This window comes from Aulonocara sp. 'chitande type north' Nkhata Bay, linkage group LG12 (genome assembly GCF_057382095.1).
Source record: "Aulonocara sp. 'chitande type north' Nkhata Bay isolate Kocher_YH1m ecotype deep benthic linkage group LG12, A_spYH_male_GT1.1, whole genome shotgun sequence".
Taxonomy (NCBI): domain Eukaryota; kingdom Metazoa; phylum Chordata; class Actinopteri; order Cichliformes; family Cichlidae; genus Aulonocara; species Aulonocara sp. 'chitande type north' Nkhata Bay.
Window position 1 is genome coordinate 6,631,600 of NC_141355.1, and position 20,801 is coordinate 6,652,400.

At 43.1% G+C, this 20,801-nt stretch overlaps 1 protein-coding gene across 2 annotated transcripts in view; it reads left to right on the forward strand.

Annotated features, from left to right (window-relative positions):
* sema4c (sema domain, immunoglobulin domain (Ig), transmembrane domain (TM) and short cytoplasmic domain, (semaphorin) 4C) overlaps positions 1-18,574 on the forward strand; it is a 110,539-nt gene extending 91,965 nt beyond the window's left edge. For both annotated transcript variants that reach the window (XM_086313360.1, XM_086313359.1), the window contains 7 exons: positions 2,417-2,561; positions 2,982-3,195; positions 8,084-8,199; positions 10,691-10,848; positions 11,993-12,084; positions 12,335-14,905; positions 17,334-18,574. In XM_086313360.1, the coding sequence (XP_086169486.1) occupies positions 2,417-2,561; positions 2,982-3,195; positions 8,084-8,199; positions 10,691-10,848; positions 11,993-12,084; positions 12,335-13,230 (1,621 nt within the window). In that variant the 3' untranslated portion in view covers positions 13,231-14,905; positions 17,334-18,574. The remainder of the gene's footprint in view (positions 1-2,416; positions 2,562-2,981; positions 3,196-8,083; positions 8,200-10,690; positions 10,849-11,992; positions 12,085-12,334; positions 14,906-17,333) is intronic.
* Positions 18,575-20,801: the final 2,227 nt, after the last annotated feature.

Below are 20,801 nucleotides of genomic sequence, written 5' to 3' on the forward strand. Positions count from 1 at the left end.
AAAAGGGTGTTGACAGTCATGATTCAGCTGTGAGAAGTTACTCCAGCATTATTAGCGGAGTAAAGACGGCTGTTTGTTGGGCATCACGGCAGCGTGTTAATGAGCTACTAATCAACAAAGAAACTGGAGCGAGGGCGGAAGGTTGTCCTCAGAAAGTTGGAAACGTTCTCTGTCTCCAGGCAGCGCCCTTTGATGTGAGTCTTTTGTGCTCTTCAGTAAGATATCATATCGCAAACTGAACCGGCTTTGAACTTCCAGCTTTGTTTCTTGCTCGGAGTTCCTTCTGCTGCTTGAAAAGAAAAAAAGAGCCTAATCCCCTCGTTCTTTCTGTGTGTGACTTGCTGGGGTTTCCTTAAAGCCCCCTGGCTTTGATAGAGATAACATTAAGATAATTGGACATTATGTAAATGATGACTCGGGAGCTCAAGCCATAATGTGACTGAATAGGGCTGCGTTTTAACTCGCTAAGACATCGGCGCTGTCCTTTGGTTGTGACGTTGACCTTATAAACCCGCAGCTCTGTCACACATTAACAGGAGGAGCATTGTTCTGAAATGGAAGAGGACATCGCATCATATGACTTCATGAACTCGGCCTTTCAGAAAACAAAACACACATTGCAAAGAAAAAATGGAGAGAGCGTTTAAAGCTAAATAGCAATAGCTGTAAATTCGGACTTTGCTACTTTTCTGACTTGCTCAAACTTGCTCTGCATCTAAAGGTCAAAGGTCACTCTTTCGAGGATGCCGATGTTCACATTTTGGACAGAGACGACAGATGGTTTGAAAGAGGAGTGAAAGAAGCCGTCTATGTCCACTGTGAACGACCATCTTTGAACAGAGGGCGGGGCTTACAACACCAACTGTCTGCCATCTATAATCCAGTTTTGAGATCCCTTCTCTGGCGCCTTAACGCCCACTCGCACCCTGGGTCATTTGACCTCAGTAAATCGCATCATAGGGTGGGGCCAGGTTTCACAGCGGGTTCACCCAAAACCTTTGATTGTGGCCATGTCCACACTAATACGTTTTTGTTTGGAAATGCATGTTTTTCTCTCCGTTTTTGCCTTCCGTCCACACTGAGATGGCGTTTTTGGTCAAAGAAAACGCAGCGTTTTGAAAAACCTCTCCACAGCGGATACATTTGAAAACGCCGTTTTCACGTCGCAGTGTGGACCGCGACACCCGGAGCCTTTTTGAAAACGATGACGTATTCTAGTCAAATGATGCAGTCATGTGACCAATTAAACAAAGACAGCGGAGGGCATTATACAGCAGTTGTTTTGTTTGCTCTCAATTTTGACAGCCCTATTAAAGATTAATATCAGTTTGTACATGCTCCAGATAGCACTTTTGCAACTTTGTACTTTTGTCTTACTCGCAGCAACAACTCCTCATTGTCTGGCCGATTAAAAAAACTCAGTCATTTTCCAAAGAGCTGGAAAGTAAATAAACAGCAGACAGAAATGACACAGGTTGAATTGTCTTACATTTCACTCATGCGTAATACAGGAACGTAGCGTTTTCGATGGTTGCAGTGTGGATGAACAACTGGTCGGAAACGCTTGAAAACAATAGTGTGGAGCGTTTTTAAACGAAAATGCTGTTTTCAAATTGATCCGGATTAGTGTAGCCGTTTTCACACCTTGGATCATGTGATTAGGTAGAGGATCAATAGGGGGTGCAGGACCCTTTTGGGGACACTCCCACAGGGCTTAAATTTGTTTAGAACTGAAGAAGCTTCTCGGATGAGAGGTGAAACGTCTTCAAGGAAACTTAAAGAAGTCCAGACGCTTTTCTTTCCAAGCTCCTTAGATTGCTCACAGTTATATGCCTGTCTGTCAGTGCCTCAGTTTGAGAGTGGAATTAAAAAACGAGTGGAGGGGGTAGTTTCATTCCGGTGAATGAGCATGGAAATTAAAGATATTCGTGAGATATCAAGTAAAAGTATAATTTAATGTGTCTGTGTCAGACGTCAATACCCAATTTGAGTCCCACTTGGATGTCTGAAAATGTGTTGGGGAAAAAAAATTTTTTGAAGAGCTCCCGAATCCCCGACCTCACCATTAAATGAAATGCATTTCCTGAGTCACGGCACTAATTGATGGATTTCACTGGCGTATGAAGGAACCCTCGTACATGTGCATCAATTTGTGCCTCATCATGGAAACAGTGGAGATGTGTCAACAAATCAGTTTTAGACCATACATTTAATATCTATTTACTACATTGTGATTACCGGGAGGGTCGTTTAAAAGCAGCACGCTTCACTGCCTGGTATTTTTGGATTCTGCTATTTTTAAACGTACATGTTCACATCCTGTTGAGTGTGTCTCGCTGACTTGTACGACAGGTAATTTGTCTCGATTATTACTGCCACACATCACCGATTCCCCCATGTTGCTGCCATGTTCCAGGGGTGACGTGGACGTGTCAGCTGTGTGTCAGTACCAGATAAGTAACGTGAAGGAGGTGTTCAAAGGGTCCTACAAGGAGTACAGAGAGGCGTCCCAGAGGTGGGGACGCTACACGGGTTCTGTCCCCACACCGCGGCCGGGATCGGTAAGAAACTGCCCATGTCAATGTTTAAATTTTTGATCAAGTTGTAGACAGCTTCACAGAGCAGGAAAATAGTCGCTATGGGATAGTTAAGGAGGGAGGGAAAATGGGTGATGTGGCGTAGCTTGGAGGCCAAGGACATAATGATCCAGCGCCACAGGAAAGGAAGGAGAGGAAGGGGTGTTAGCAGGCGGAGGTGAGAGCCAGTACGAAGCAAAACTGAAGAAGAGGAAGGGGTGGAGGGAGGGCACTGGTTTGTAAGCCAGTTAACCGTGCCAACCTGTATCAGCTGCAGCTAAGAAGTTTCCTCCTCTTCCTCTTTCTCCTTCCTGGCCCTCTTACTTTCTCCTCATATCCTTCTCCCTTCCTTTCCCCGCTTCATTTCCCTCCCCTGTCCCTCCTTCTTTTCTCTCTTTACTGCAGTGTATAACCAACTCAGACAGGGAGAACGGCTACAACAGCTCCCTGCAGCTGCCTGACGCCACGCTCAACTTTGCCAAGAAGCACCCTCTGATGGAGGACAAAGCTCTGGGCCGCCTCCTGCTGCTCACCAAGGGCGTCAACTTCACGAGGCTGGCGGTGGATCGTGTCAGCGCCCTGGACCAGAGGCCGTACAACATGCTCTTCATCGGCACAGGTAATGAATCGTGATGCTGGCATGGGTGTTTGGCTAAAACACTGATGTTTTTATTGGGGGGAAAACGCATCACCAATCGTGTACACTCCCTCCTCAGAGCCTATTCCCACTGCTCAACTGTTTACACTGCACACACTTCTCCCATCCCTGGCACTTCAACATGAAAACTCTGATTGCTTCCATTGCTACACTTAAACTGAAGCAATAATTCAAGTCTTTTAATGCCCCCTACCCCTCCAGCGACTTCTCGGCTGCTTTCAGCGCTTCCACTTCAACTGTCACTTCAGCTAATTTTTGCTCTTTAACTAACGGCCCGAATGCTGTGACATTTCAACTAGGGCTGCTCAATTAATCGAATTTTAATCACGATTACGATCTGGGCTTTCAACGATCATTAAAAATGACTGAGCCGATTATTAGCCCCTCCCTCATTTATCCGCGACACCTTAAAGGCCGGTCCGTGAAAATATTGTCGGGCATAAACCGGTCCGTGGCGCAAAAAAGGTTGGAGACCGCTGATTAAGAGGACCCGAGGGAAGCTCGGAAAGCTAAGCAGAAGTTATTTGGAGAGGAGAGTGACTGCCGTTGGTTGAAAAGAGAGGTAAAAAAACTTCAGTGGTGTTGCACACTATTTTATATTATTTTTTAAAGTCATTGTTAACCCTTTAAATCCGGTCAGAGCAGCACGCTCCGTGTTGTGTAACTATTTTTAAATCCCTGTAGAACCGGAACCGTGTAAGCTAGCGCAATAATTTGTTTTGCATATGAAACCGGAGGAGTTGTACTTACATCTGATGCCATCAGCTTGTCCTCGGTCACGGTTTCCTTCCACATAAAGCTTTGCAAAAATTGCATAAAAAGCGCTTGCAGGAACAAAAACATAATATTCCAGAAACACGCTTTGCCGATCCATCAGCTGTTCGTAACACTTCCCACAGTGAAATGATGCACCTGCTGTTTTCTTTGCAAATTTGCATCATAGGATTGTTTTTTGTTTTTCCTGCAGTATATAAAAACTGTATCTCCAAAATAAAACTATGAAGACACTCAAAATAAATTTCCTGTTGTTGTAAACTATTTTTTGCAACTTTATTGTATTTAAAGTTTTGAGGGATAAACCTCTTAAATTTCTCCAAGTAGAAATATATGTAAACAAAACAAAAGCGATTTTAAATTTTTTTTGTAGTTTATTGCACTTTTTTGCAATTTATGTAATTACTATGGACTTAATGCATACATATTATTAAAATATGGGCTATAACAGTTGTATTGATGTATAGCAACTTGAAATGCTCCCACAAATGGCACTACAACATGTAAAAAAAATAATATAAGCTCTGGTGGACTTGGTTCTATAGTACCCGTTGCCTACTGGTGGTGGTCAGAGGGCCCGGTGGCGCCAGTGTCAGCCAGCCTCGCCTCTGTCAGTGCGCCCCAGGGTGGCTGTGGCTACAATGTAGCTGCCATCACCAGTGTGTGAATGTGTGTGTGAATGGGTGGATGACTGGATATGTAAAGCGCTTTGGGGTCCTTAGGGACTAGTAAAGCGCTATATAAATACAGGCCATTTACCATTTACCATTTAGGTCTTAAAGGGTTAAATAAATATCGTCAAATAATCGTGATCTCAATTTCAGTGAAAATAATCGTGATTATCATTTTTGCCATAATCGAGCAGCCCTAATTTCAACTGCAGTCGCTGCTTCCATTCCCACTGACACGACTATTCACAGCTCGCCGCCCGTCTCCGCTCACTGCGGCGCTAGAGGCCAAGAGAGCATCTTGCTCTGGAGCTTCAAAAAGAAAAAAGGCGATAAAGTTGAATCATCGTCTTTAAGCAGACTGCACAGTGTTCATGATTTATGATGTTTCTGTTATTTTTTTGACCCCCATCTGTAGAGATGGGGTGTTCTCAGCAGGCCGGTGAAAATATATGACATGCATAGAGTGTTTGTCATAGAGATAAGAGCTTACGGGCCGTGGCAGCACAGAGGAACAGGTACTGGCATAAGGTACGGTAGCACGAAAACAACATGCCATCTGGCCAGACTTTAGCTGAGTTTCAATTAGGGGCTAGATTTGCATGCTGAGATCTGTCTTCATGCATCAAAGGAAACGTCTACACACCCGCGACTTAATTAATATCTCCAGTCAGTAGCCATTGGGCCCATACGCAGGTGTCCTGTTTTGGATCAGAAATCAGCCCGCCCTCCCGGAGCCTTAATCCTGGATAATACACATCTAATAGCGGATTCCAGGGAATGTGAATTTGAATGCAGCCCATCTCATGAATGGAAAGACTCCCCTACTTATCATTCAGATCACTGCAGAGACAGAGTGACTGGGACAACACTGACAGTGTGACAACAGCGGACTCGGGGCTTCTCTGCTGGCAGGCGGTGAGGCCAGCCCGGACACACACATGGCCGCTGCTGCTGCGACACAAACACACACACGCGCGGGCGCTAGCACCTTACTAATGGACACACACAGATATGCACACTCACACTCTCTGAGGCAAGTGCAGTCATCCCCGCTTGTCGTGCTTCACGGCACAAACTCAACGGGGCCCTTGGCAGACGTGCGCTCGCAGTGCCAATTGGGCTGCGGGCTTGATTAGCTATTAGCGACGGCATAGCGACAGCTGATGTGAAAAAAAAGAGACAGAGAGAGAGAGAGGAGGAGAAGTGCTTGACAACACTGTTTTTAAACGGGGGGGAAAACAGGCTGTGGGATTGAGGGATTAGCCGACACTGGTCTGTGACGGCGTGAGAGGCGAGTGCGGTGATATGCCTTCTGCTTGCTATGCCTGTATGTGTATTTCCATCTCTCAAGCCCCCCTCTGGCTGCTGGGTTAGCTTTTCGCATTATCTGTGACAGTCTCGTAATCAAGAGGACCACAGAAGAAAGCGCATGTCAGCACGTAACACACACACGCACGCACACACACACACACACACACACACACACACACACACACACACATCAAGGTCACCCCACCAGCTGTGCCTGAAATACCTTTCATCACCAGGGATCTAAACTTGTTCACAATGCCCTACATGAAAGGAGCACAGGATCTCCTCTTCCTCTTCCTCCAGCATCAGCTCCCCACACACCACTTAAAAAAAATAAAATAAAACCTCTTCAAATGCTGTTACCCGAGGTGTTGAAGGGCCAGGAGCACCTCCAGTCTTTTAAATTCATCTGTAGTTTGTTGCTGAGCTGGAGCTCAGTACGGCAGATGGATGTTCCAGCAAGAAGATTTCCTTTTCGTGACCTTTTCAATCACAAATTGATGTCGATGAAAACGATTGATGACACTCTGGCTTTGCGCATTAGTGATGCACGTTTTTCTGTTGGAGGGAACTTTCTACTCGTCTTCTGTTGCTTTTTTTTCCAGCCAATATTTTTAAATTTAAAATTTAAAGCCTGCATATATCTTAAGGTTTTCAAAAAAAATGTTCTGCACAGCCTTTGCACCAAACACCAAACCAAACAGATTTGCACGACAGCTTTGCACCTGCAGGTTCACATGCTAGCTAACACCAAATTGGACCAAACTGAAAGCTGATGCTGAAGGCAGGCAATCTCGTGAGGGAGAGGTGTGGGACTGAGAACTTCATTACTGAGTGAAAAGAGAGGCCCGTGTATCCATTTGCTGCGAGACAGTATCAGTTCTCAAAGAATATATTTGTGTCAGGTTTTTTCTTACACAGTCTACACAATAGCAGACAGGAAACAGGCAGAAAGTTACTCAACTGGAAAGAAGCATACCTCAGAATCGAAGTGTTTAAACCAGAACTACAGGAGGCTGTAAAAGCAGCCGAAACAATTATGATACTTCCAACATCTCCATGAAAAAAATAAAAAGGGGACGTTGCAATATAACAGCCTTATGATCGCGTACTTTGTAGTTAAAAGTGTAGTTAAAGTGCACAATTTTGTTGACTGGTCAACAAAACCTTCACATGCGCAAAGTTACACTTGAAGATAATGCAGGCCTTGCATTTTGTATTCAGTTAAAGCATGTCGGTATTGTATACATGTCTGACCCTTGGCGGGATGCTGATGTGTGGCCCGTAGCGAAGCTGGCCTTGTTTTGAGTCACACCAGGAAAAGCCCAGGTGTAATTAATAACACCACTTAGAGCTGCACTGAGGTCAGCTGCTCCATTTACGGCCTCTCTCTATTTGTATACCGGCTCTTCAGCACATCAGAGGGGCAAGGACATATGATCAGTGGTGTTAGTTTAGTTTTACCTGTTTTGGGGGGGGGGGTTCTTGCCACAGCAAGAAAAAAAATGCCATAAAACCTTAACTGTTGCCTTGCTAGCTTTTCAGACACTCAGCATGAACCAGGAGCAGTTGAGCAACACACTCACTGTGTCTTTGGCAATCAATAGTTCATGAAAAAAGTGTTTGCTGCATAGGTTATATTTTTGCAGCTTGTGCTTTAATATTTAAATTGTTGGCACCAAAGGAGTGCCTGTACATTATTTCATCATTAATATTTAAATGAGCTCCTGTGCGTGTGCGTGTATGTGTGTGTGTGAATATATTAGGATGTCAAATGTTGTGCAGTCACAGGTGATTGTGTGCTGATATTTAAACTGATGGCTATGCAGTGACAGGTGCATGGGGTAATTTACTGTAACATATCGCTATGGTACAAATGAACTGGAGCGCTGGCGCAGGTTTATTTTTGTAAATATTTGCCAAAATTGTATGATTTATATTTAAATTCCCTGCTTTGCTGTCAAAGGTGTGCTGGGTGTTCTGTGTTGCAACAAAAGTGCACCAAAGTAAACTCGATTGAAAACTGCCATGTGAATAGGACAGAAGTAAAGTGAGCTCAAATCTTCTTCGTCTTCTTCCTCTCTGTGCTGCAGCGGAGGGCTGGCTGCAGAGGGTGGTGATCCTGGGTTCAGAGGCCCACGTGATAGAGGAGATCCAGCTGTTTGAAACGGCCCAGCCAGTCGACAGCCTGACCATCTCCCACGCCAAGGTAAGAAAACAACAACAGGATGTGTTTCAGTTGTTGCTGTTTTTACACGTGAACGTCCATTCACACAGCCCAGAGAGACCGCTGACATGTGAAGTGAAGAAAAGGGATGAACTCACGCCAAATCACAACAACAGTTTCCTCAATGTGCTTTATATTGTAAGATAAAGACCCTACAATCACACAGAGAAAACAGGGAAAATCCCAACAACCATGGCAACTGTTTGTGGGTGAGATATATTAACAAGGGAACACTTTGTCTTCTAAGTTAACGTGTTAGAAGCAGGAAAAAAGGTGCAAGTTTAAAGATTTGAGTTTGACAAGGGTCAGACTGTGATGGCTGCCCGACTGGGATGAAACATCTCCAGAACTGCAGCTTTTGTGAGGTATCTATCCAAATGGCTCACTGATAGACACGGGGAGCAAAGGCCGGCGCCTGTGGTCCAATCCAACAGACGAGCTACTGCAACTCAAGTTGCAGAAAACTGATGGAAAGACATCAGTATGCACAATGCACCACACTTTGTTGTGTATGGGGCTGCATGGCCAAAGAGCAGTCACGGTGCCCATGAAACCCAAACTAGGAATAAAACAGCACATCTTGACCATCTCTGGCTTAGCTGTGTCCAGTCCTACTTAAACCCTTAAAAATAAAAGAGTTACTAAATGCTGTGCAGTCATATTTATGTTAGCGATAGCCGCTCACACTGTGAAACTGTGTTTCCTGCAAGGCATTCACAGTACTACACTCGTGTTGCACGCATGAAACATGCTGGTAGTTTGAGTGTTGCTCGAAGCATCTGACACCTTCCTCAGCCCCAAGCCGTTAACTCATCGGTATGTGAAGTGGGCGTTAATATTAATGTAGGATACAGCCCCTTAATTGGAAAGGTGTGGAGGAAAAATGTTTTTAGGTGTTGCCACATGCCGCGCGCTCGCTGGAACACGCTGACACCTCGAATCGCTCCGGTGCCCCTTTAAAACACTCGGCTTTCATTTAGTTCAGACTCAGATTTAGATTAAAAACATGCCTTCAAGGACCAGTGTGTTGGAGCACTGTAGCACAAATGAAAGACAGTATTCACAGTTAGTATTCAGTCCACCTGTAGCTTCCTTTTCTGTCTCTTTAGAATCTCTTCATATCGTATCAATTAGCATCTCTGAATTAAAATGGAAAAAGCAAAAAAATAAATTCTAAATTTTGCCGATACAGCAGCAACCAAAATGAGGACACGACCTATGCAAACTACTCTTTGATCATTATCCTTGTTTATGGAGTTGTTCTCTAAGCCTGCCTTATGATGTCCTTCAACAAGGCAACAACTTCATAACAAGCATTTGAATAAAGTCGTATAATGGCCCTATTTTTTAAATAGCTTATTGGTAAGCTGTTGTATAAAGTAGAAAACACTCCAGCAATTTACACAATATATGTTGTCACTTTGATTTGTGGGACAGCGTTCCCAAAGGAGGGGAAAAAAGGATGCACAGAAGCATCTTTCCATAGCATTGATAGATTTCAACCTGCTCTAACTGTGGCTCCCATGCACATATTTCTGTGTTTCACCACAACCAGGGAGTGTGTCCTCTGCTTCAGAGCAGGCTGCTATGTCTTCACAGTATCCCCGAATGGACCAAGCAGAAAGACTCTAGCAGCGCCTTTAGCGAAGTGACGTCTACATTTGGTTCTGTTGCACACTTGGAAAGCAGGTGTCTCGATACATAAAGAAAGTCAGAACAGACCACATTTAATTCACCTCATCTTTTACTCTACTATTTGAATTTGAACTTTCATCTGTTTCCATGGCACCACACACTCCTAGGTGTATTGTTTTCTGTCTTTGCGAGAGATGAGAAATCTTAATGGTCTCTTGGGGATGGGGGCTACAAAGTTCCTTTTTGTTTTGGGAATCTCCTGTCTGGTTGCTCTCTCTTCGTGTGATCACATTCCTTCAGTGTGCTTTTTGAATCTGCTTTCCCTCTTTGTTGTCTCATCATTTGCTCATTGGTATCCAGTGGAGGCAGTGCTGCTTTGTCTTGTGATGATTTGTTGCCTGATGAATCTGAAAGTCTCTTCCCAAATAACAGTCATTCCAATCCTTCACCACAGCGGGGAATTGAACCCTTGGCCCTTCTGTTTTCTCGGCTTCTCTGAGCTGTCATCGGAGCCTGTGTGCTGACGGCTGCTGTGTCCCCGCAGCTCTACAGCAGCGCGTCTGTCGATCGATGGCCTTCCGACAGGGCGTTCCCTAAAGCTTCGTGCTTATCTCATTAATGCTGGCTTAGCTGCGATCAGACATTTTATAACAGCATTTTGCGAAAAGAGTGCAAACCAGATTGGATTTGGAGGGGGGGGTCAGTGTTATTGTAATTGAGAGTGATTATCCCATTATCTCCTCTAACCCCTAACTGAGTCACTCTCTCCCTCTCTCTCTGTTTATCTTTCTTCTGGATCTGGACTTTGTCTTCTTCTTCTCTTTCTGCCTCTCTGTAGAAGTACTTGTACATCGGATCTCGTTCTGAGGTTCTCCAGCTGCCCTTGGCCAACTGCAGCCGCTATCAGTCTCAGCCAGACTGTCTGCTCGCCCGGGATCCCTACTGCGCCTGGGACAGCGAGGGTAGGGCCTGCGTCCGCATCGACCTCCACCGAGGGTGAGACTAGTACCTATGTACACCCATCCATCCACACTATACTGAAAAAATTATTTGCTTTAAAGGAATCTGCTGATGTACAAATGTTAGACAAGCATCTGAATCACCCCTGAAACAAAATGTACCCCTTTAACTGTTTCACTAATTGGAATATTCCAGTGCCTGATTTCATTTATCCAATCATCATTATCTAATGATGATTGGATCTATCTTCCACTTCACTGCTCTAAATTATAATTAATAAGGAAAACGATCATATCTTTTTTCCACTGATTCATCTCAACAGCACCGCCAGTCCAGTCAACTAGTGACATGGCTCTAATTTACGCTCTTAAGAAAAGTTCAAGCTGGTTATATCCCTTTGTGACGAGTCGGTACGGCATCTGACACCAGCCAGTTACACTTCCTCTCATCTCAGCTCGCCTCGGGTACTCGTGTCGTGTTAAGTCTGTGTTTGTCCCAGATTTGCAAGTGTGTCTCTGCGCACCTTGCAAATCATCTCCTCTCATCAGGAATCTGTCAAGGAACCGGCAGCTAAAAAGTCTCCAGAGACTCAAAAACTGCTTAGTAATCATGCATCACAGTAACTGTGAGTCGGCAAAAGAACTCAGTGTATATGAACTCAACAGAACTATAAAGAACTTTGTTTTTATGATGTGGTTGAGTTTGCTTGCACTGATTTCTTTTATTTAATCATCACGTCTTTAGTTAAAGAAACTTGGAAATAACGATACAGGGCTCTAATGACTGCTGCCTTTTTACATCCTTTAGTGTTTTTGACACTGATCGATCTAGAAATAAAAAAAAATAAAAATAAAAACTACTACGAATCCTATTACTACAGAGATTCCTTCATTTGCCAGTGAAATGCATAAATCCTATAAAATAAAATTTTTAGACTTTCAGCCTGAAGCTGTGAGGTAACCTTGGCTTTCTGTACTGTTACAGTTTTATTTTATTTCTACTGAAATATCTGTCTGATTAAATGCATTTTGTTGTTAAAGTGTTGGAAAAACTATTTTTCTGTGCATTTTTTATTGATTCCCCTTATTCTGTGCATGTTTCTTCCGCTACTAAAATGTTCTCGGTTCCTTATTGCAACATTATTAATCTTCCTCTCTGCTTTCTGCCCTCTTCTCTCCAGGTCCACCTCCTCCCTCTCACAGGACCTCATGCTGGAGAGGTTCAACCGGGGAAAAGCCAAGTTTGATAAGCCGGTTTCCATCCCCAGCCCTGGTGAGTGTGGCGCTGACACCTCTCTAGTGGCCCCTTGTGGGAATTGATTGTCAGTGTAGGAGCAAATCAGCAGCAAGTAAAGGGAATGGACTCAGCGAGTACATTTGAACTGAGCTGAATAAATTGAATTAAGCACAGGAGAGCTGGCTAGTGCAGAATATGAAATGGATTTATTATGGATGACACTTAACCCCCACTCTTGTCTCCTCTTCCCTGCACCCTCTGCCCCTCCTCCACCTCTCCTACGCAGAGCACTCCCGTCTCAGGAACGTCACCGTTGTGGTGGGCTCTGACATGGTGCTGCCCTGCCAGCTGGTCTCCAACTTGGCTCAGCCTTGTTGGGTTCTCAACGACCGTGAGCTTCAGCTGGGTGATCCGGAGGCAGGAGGGCCGCGCTTCGACCGGACCCTCAAAGCTCTCATCATCCCTGAAGCGGGCCAGTTGCAAGCGGGCCGCTACATCTGCTACTCTGAGGAGCAGGGAGTCAAGTTTCAGACAGAACGCTACCAGGTGGCAGTGGTAGCCAGCGCTCCAGTCTTCATGGAAGCACGGGCTCCGGACAGCAGCATGGGCCTCTTCTGGGTGCTGGTCATCACGCTCGGAGCAGCGTGCCTGCTGCTTCTCGTCGTAGCTCTGTACCTGCGCAGGAGGCTGAAGCTGGCCCTGGGAAAGGGAGTAGACATGAAGCCTCTCGAGAGCACCCTGGTATACCCCATCACCCTGCCTAAGGAGCCGCCCACCTTTGTGCCTAGCAAGATGCCCACGGATGAAGACCGCTTCTGGGAGACAGGTGCCAACTACTATTATTCAGACGGCTCCCTGAAGATCGTTCCCGGTCATGCCCTGGGGCCCAACAGTGTCAGCAGCACGGCGTCGCCCAGCGCCATACCCGGCCAGCCCATCCACTCCCCCAGCCGTCTCAGCCTCACAAACATCAGAGGCTCCGGTAGCAACGGCTACATCCGCCTCAACCTGAGCACAGCAGGGGAGGAAAGGGCTAGCGGGACTGGTGCTGGGGGAGGTGGGCTGGGAGGCCTCGGCATGGGTGGGAACGACTACTCCAGCCCCTTCAAGGAAGAGCTGAGACGCACCCTGCAGCAGAGAAGCGTGCTACCCGACGCCAACCCGGAGGAGTCGTCGGTGTAGGCCTGTCCTCCTCCGTCTCCGTTCCCCGAGTTTGAAAAAAAAAAAACAACCAACCTACCTCTGTCCTTTCGAGGATGCCTGCTCTCTCTCTCTCTCTCTCTCTCTCTTGCAACAACATGCTGTCAATTCCCCCGCGCTCTCTCTCACTCCCTCTTTCTCGCTCCACCAATGGCTGTTTGGCTCACTGTAGACATTTATAGCACACAGCATGTTAAATATACACACTCATACACTGTGTTCGAGCGACATGAACTCTTCTAATTATTGTGTTTTGGACAACATGCAGTCATGGTTGTGGCTTTTTCTGCTTCCACTGTGAAACCGCCACTTGTGTACATTGTGTATTTAAGAAGAAAAAAAAAAGACGAACGCAGGGGAGAACACCTCGAGCACGGAAATCAAACAAATGGCGTTACCTGTTCTCAGAAGGGCACATTTCTTCTACAAAGAGCGGACCAAGCGAAGCGTTTTGCCCCAGTTCTCAAACCACTTGACAAACGACAAGGACAACTAACTGGAAATATTGAACTGATTCTCTGTCTTTCTGCTCCTTTGAGACTTTTACAGCTTACTGCACTTAAAGACTGGAAGCGTGTCTTCCCTTTTTTTGTATTAGTGAGCCGAGAGTGTGCGAGCAGTTGAAAAAAAGCCTAATCTCTAAGCAAGACGACAATCATGTCCCCGAGCTTTGTACGGGATGGAAAGGAGAGAGGAGAGAGAGAGAAAGACAAAGAGAAGAAATTCAATGGAAAAAGACGTTTTTTAAATATTTTTTGTTGAATGAAGGACAGTCTCTCGAGACAGTTTGTATTTTCGCCCCTTCCACACCTTGTATTTACCACCCGAGAAAGACTTCGATCTCTTCCTTTTTGATTTGATGTGATGACCGTTGCTTTGAATTAAGACATTTCTCGTTATTCGTTTGCTCTGGAAATACGGCAGTGTTCAAATAGTCATCGGCGACTAACGGCTCCCCACTTTTGAATGACAATGCGAGGAAAAGCTCCTGGCGTTACATTACTCCTCGCACGGCCCTGCATGGCGACCTTCAAACACACCTTCAAGTCCACTATACTTCAAGTGCACTCCATATGACATTTATTAAGAGTCACAGAGTGTGACAGATAGGTGTTTTGGTTGCACTTTTTTTTTCTGTGGAAGCTTGTGCAAAGGCTATTTGCATTCAGCTCATAGCAGCTGAGCAGTAATTGCACACTTGATTTCAAATCGAAGTTGACGTGAAGACATTTGGCACGGAGAATGTAGATGAGCCCTCGCTGTTGCGACCGCTGTGGATGTCTCAATAAGTGCTTTATATTCAATGTATTTGGTGAGGGTGGTAACTTGCACTGCCAAGAAAGAAACTACCCCTCCCACACACACTTTTACACACACACAGACACACTCACAGTCCTCTGAATCCCAACCATCCTGGACTACAGTGTGTTTGTGATGGATCCTTAAACCCCCTTGAAACCCCTCTCCCTGTTACCGACGCCCAGAGACGGACCCGGAGCTACTGTGGACTTATACAGACGGAGAATAATGTAAAACATGACGACATGAAGAGAACACACACACACACTCATACATACAGTGTTGATGGACAGACTGAATGAACCTGTACCGACAAACACGTGGCTCCAGACAGAAAGTGGCCAGAAACCAGTGAAAGGTATTGTTGCACTTAATTAAATCCATGAAAGCAGATTTAAGAAATGTCATAGCCATAAACGATTTCCAGTTCAGAGTTTTAGCACTTGCTGCTGCTCAGTGTAGTGTTGCAAATTATTTAGTTTATTTATTTGGCTTCTCTGACACTTCGGTTGCCCAGAGTGTCTCTTAAAGGAGTAATTCAACATTTGGGAAATTCACTTAAGGTGCTTTCAAACATGCTCTCCTTACTATTAAAGAAGCTCTGTTATACTGTTTTCCCAAAGCAGTGCTTATATTCATGAATTCTACTGAAGTAACTTTTGATGATTCACAGTTCAAAGTCCTTATTTATCTCAAACTGCTTTATACTCCTTCACATTTTCCCAAACAGTCATGTAGGCTGGTTTGGAGATGGGCCAGTTCTGGCCCCCGGGCTTTACGTTTGACACCCGTGTCTTTTATATACACTGACCAAGTGTGGACGTGTTTAACATGAGCACCCACCATAGTAACAGTATTCCTGTGACCAAAAACACTGAAAAGTACAGTAATCTTCACTGTTTACTTATGGTGAAAGTCTAAACACACAAGATCACCTCACAACCGTGTACCAATCTAAGAGATTGATGAACCCAATATGGTCACTGTCTGAAAAGGGTTTTATTAAATAACTGAGATACCGCTTTCACATCTGTCTGTTAATTATGATGCTGAAAGCAGGCCAACTGTAAATACACAAATGCCAAGTGCAGCCCAAAAATATGAAACTGGAACATCTTGAGCTTGAATCTGTTTTACACTTTCTTTGACAGAAAGTTAATAATGCATTAAAGGCCAAACTAGTTATTTCTTTACTGAACTGATGGATCTAGCTACCATGATGGTTCTCACCAGTTTGCAAACACATTTTGCTAACTTTTTTAAGAAATGTGATTAGCTGTTAAATTTTTGGAAAGTGCTAACAATGCTAATGCTGACTAATGCTAATCAAGCTACATTTGTAGATTTTATATCCAAGCACAGGCACACAGACTCCTGTACTACACAGTAGACCAATACGTGGCACCAACACCACAAACTCATTTAAGAGGTTTGGTGACTCGAATTAGCAGAAGTGAGGCCTAGAAAACAGCAGCTAGCTACAGGCCTTAACAAAATCCCAATAGATGAGTTATGAATAGCTTTAGACCCTCTACAGTTGTTGTCATGGGAGAGTCTATACTCAGAGGTCAAAAACTTTTTTTATATCCTTAGAGGAAATGCACTTTAGCACTGGCTTTGTTTTTCCAGTGCAAAGTTTGCCACTTAGCCTTTGAGATAAACAAAACTGACCAAAAAGTTGGGAAATTCTTGTAACCATGAGCGCAGTCAGTCTGCTTTGTGATAAATAAAGCACAACTTCTGTTATGGGTTTCATAATTGCCTCAAAGCAAACAACTGAACTTCCACTGCTAAAGTTGTAAACAGTAATAGTCCATTAGCAAAGACCATTTTAACAGACGTCACAGGTGTTACTGGCCACATTAATTAACAACCCGTACCCGAATAGAACAGATCCTTTAATTAGTTTAATTAGTAACAACTGTACTTAGTTTCTATTTCATGCCAAATATTTCAAGACCAATGTCATAGTATGACTACAGTATAAGAATAGTTACCGACCTGAGGCCCGGCCTGGTTTAGCCCAATAAGCAGCTATTTATCATTTATCATGAGATTTGGTTCTCATGTAGTGACTTTTCTTTAACTTTACTGGACGCCACTAGCGCCATCATCATGTAAAAATTTGCATATGTCCAATGTCAAAAAGGTCTATCCATCCCATTTTACCAGCTTGTGTGTTTTTTTCCCATCAAAGCTGTCCTTGTGTGCTCTTTTATGCAAGTCTTGAAGTGCAGGTGCACCTGAAAAGCTTTCTCCCTGGCAAAAGATAAGAAAGGGGGCCACACACAGCCTGAAGCTTGTGGCAAGAGCATTTTATTAAAGAGAAAATCCTCCAGTGTGACAGCCATCAAAATAAGCTGACCCAAGGAAGGTCTTCCTGCCTAAAATCTCTGTTTCAAAACCTCTGCTGTACTTGAAAGTTTGAGGGTCTTTTCATTTCAGCCTCCTGCTCAGAATAGACAACTAACTACATAACTAGATATCATTAATCGTTGGAAGTTTTCATATCCCATAAGTTTTAGCACGAAGCCAAAGCTCATATTATCATATTATTGAATTTTCCAAAAGATCGCGTTGCCCAAAATACGATGTGTTCCACGCTGATGTAATGATGTCCAAAAAAAATATTCTGACATACTTTCTGTTCTACTTCCAAGCAAACTTTGAAGCATAGCCAACAATAGATCAGATCGTGGCAAAGTCATATTGTGCATAACTTTTTTAGCTGTTTGCTGTTACTCACTCTACATGTTTTTGTCCTCCCTTTGTGCTCTGTCCATCAGGGGGTGGCTTTTATTTTTGGGACATGTCTGTCGGGACCAGCAGAGCACAGCAAGAAAGAAGGGGACGGACAAAAAAATGTGTTTTTGCCCCTCTGTGTACAGAGCCTTGAGAGAGATGTAGAATATTAATATGATCCCAAGGTTGAAGAGGTAGTCGACCATCAGCACTCCATCCTAGTGTTGCATGATTCTCTGCAAGTGGACTGTACATCTTTGATATGATCATCCTTGTACATCATTTTGTTTGATCATTTTTGGACTTTTACAGACACTAATATTGTGCAACACTAATGCTCTCTTTGAAAAAAGAAAAGAAAAAATATTTCTGGTTTTATGGCTCAAGAGTTGTACAGGATTTCATTGCTGCATTTCAACATGTTTACCTTTTCTAAGCCTCTTCACCTTTTGGAAAAGCCAAAGTAGACTGCAATTGCTTTTGTTCTTGTTGAAATATTGATTTAATTCAATTGCAGATTGATATTTAAGTATCAGCAGTCCGTCCAGTTTGCTGAATTGAGCTGATATCTGCGACCTTTCATATTTTATCTACAGCTAAATTTCCCCCGGAGCAAAATGAAAAAGAAGACATGAGACTGATGAACTTCCTGTTTACATGTCAGTCATTTATCTGCTGAATTTCTTATCTCCTAACTTAATGAAAGACTGAATGATGTACCAAAACTATTATTTAATTTTTTAGCTCCTGAAAGCCAAATAAATAGTGGTGGATCAGGAGCAGATCTGTGATTAAAAACAATATGTCAACATTATAGTATTAAATTCCCAAAAGCCAAAAGCTAAGAACACATTATCTCTTTACACTGGTACTTGGTTATGTCTTAATATTTCTCCTTTTTTTTAACAATTAGAATTTTATTTAATATAACATGTTGCAAAAACTAAAAAGATAACAGGTCTCAGGCTTGGAAAAAAATGCATGTGTAGTGTATTTTATGTACATTTCTTCACTTCCAGTGCATTTGTCTGCTTGTAATATTTTCTCTCACACGAGGCTTTAAGTTCTGCTGTTTTCATGCTTTATCATTTGGATTATTCTGTTACCACCCAAGGTTTAGTTTGTCCCATTTTTGCTTTTCTGTTATTGGTTTATTATGTTTGTTTTTAAAGTATGTTAAGTAACTTATTTCATTTGTAAAAACATGTTGATATTTATTACCATTGTACATATGTCCTTATTTTTTATATGTGTATAGACATACACAAATAAAGATAGAGATCTACTGGAGGTGTGCGAGCTGGTTTGTTGGGTGGGGAGGGTCAATTACAAAAACCTTTATTAAGTAGCATCTAATGTACATTTTCTGTTTTCTTACGCTTTTTTTATGAACATATCCTACATCAGCCATTCCCAGACTTGAGAGTGCTTTGGCCCATTTAAAAACCAGGAAATCCCATGTGGCCCACCCAATCTTTAATCTTCACTCTTATCAACATAAAACAGAGTGAGAGAGTGATTCCACGAACATTTTGATTAAAAAAACATATCACAAGCTGTTGACTATAAATTGCTAATGATACCCAGTCATATGCAAAGTGTGAAGGCCAATGTGTGGCCCACCTGCCACTGGGACACTTACATACATAAACAGTTGCATAAATAAATGCATAACTGTACATACTTGTGAGTAATTTCAATCTGAATTTCTGTTATTACTGCAGCCTACCTATAATACTTTCAACCCACATTTTGGGGATCACTGCACTGGATAATCCTCGTTTCTAAGAGAGACTGACCAGTTTTTCCAACCTGAACAGCATGATCCAGAATAAATAACTGGATCAATAAAGCTCTCAAGGAAGTGAAGTGTTTAAAGAGGTTGTTTTGCCTGCAGATGCATGACAGGAAGTCTTTTGTGAGTACAGATATCCCCTGCCAGTGACCATTAGAAAAATGCAGGTTTAAGGGTCTTCCATGTTAACTTTACTTGTCAGACCCAGGAGCTATGCTCATACAGTCTATAGTTGGATTTAAAAAGTAACTGTAGTTGGAAGAAGGTGCAACAAACCCCATCAAGAGGAATATTAGACCATGTTTACAATTCAATTCAATTTTATTTATATAGCGCCAAATCACAACAACATTAGCCTCGTAAGGAAGACCCTACAATAATACATACAGAGAAATATAACCAACAATCATATGACCCCCTATGAGGAAGCACTATGGCGACAGTGGGAAGGGAAAACTCCCTTTTATCAGGAAGAAACCTCCAGCGGAACCAGGCTCAGGGAGGGGCGGGGCCATCTGCTGCGACTGGTTGGGGTGAGAGAAGGAAAACAGGATAAAAGACATGCTGTGGAAGAGAGACAGAGATTAATAACAAGTGTGATTCAGCAGAGAGGTCGACTGACACATGTTGAGTGAGAAAGGTGACTGAAAGGAAATGACAAGCTGCAACATACAGCAGAAGTACTGAGTATCACAGTAAGCGTATATAGCAACACATCCTACCAGAAATGTATGGTTTAGTTATTATTTAACTACTGAGTAACTATTGTATTACTACAATCTAAAGTATGACTACAAAACTGAGTGGAAAATCTGAACATTTCAACAAGATGGGGTAATTGTTTATGCACCAGATAAGGAATCGGACTACTTCTTTAATACACCATCCGTACACTGAGTCTGTCATCCCAGCACCATGCTGTGAAATTATATGAATGAAGAAGAAAAAGATGGAGGGCCAAGAACATGTTTGCATAGAAAAGTTCCTGTCTTAGGTTTGTTATTTTGGACAAGGAATAACAGTAGACTGTCAGAGACATAAAATAAAAAGGAATGGGGACGAGAAGGTTTAAGGCAGCAAGCAGTTAGTTTATGAGCACTGGCACAGTCACTTACTTTACTTACAAATTTGGATGCGATCCTGTGAGTAGCAAAGTACACCCCAAAATTCAAATGCTTGTAGAACTTTAGCAGCAGAGTTGGCAAAAGTACACATCAGTAATTAAGTAGAAGTACAATAAAATTATATTAGTACATGGGAATACAAACTTAATTTTAGTCTACATTTTATTTCTAATACATGTACTCAACTTGAATCACTTAATAAGAACTTGAGCAGAGAAAAAGAAGAATTTTTAAAAGGAGCTATATTTTCTGTGGATACACTGTAGAGAGTCATTTGGCTCCACACCTAAACCAAGAACTGGGTACAGTCAGGGGTTAAAGTGGGATTCAATAGTTAGGGAAACCCTAAAGTCGCTTACAGAGTGGAGAAAAGAGTCACATCTCACAATGATTTTTATTGAGGGTCCTAGAAGATTTTCTTAATGTACAGGTCATGATCAGCTGACCTGTGCAGACACAGTGTGCAACAAACTGCACACAAACAGTTTGTGTGTTTGCTGATATTTGTTGAGTTAAAAAGAAAATTGCATTTGAAATTACCTTCCACGTTACTCCTTTCATGCTTGCTCCTATTCTGTAGGGCCAGCTAGATG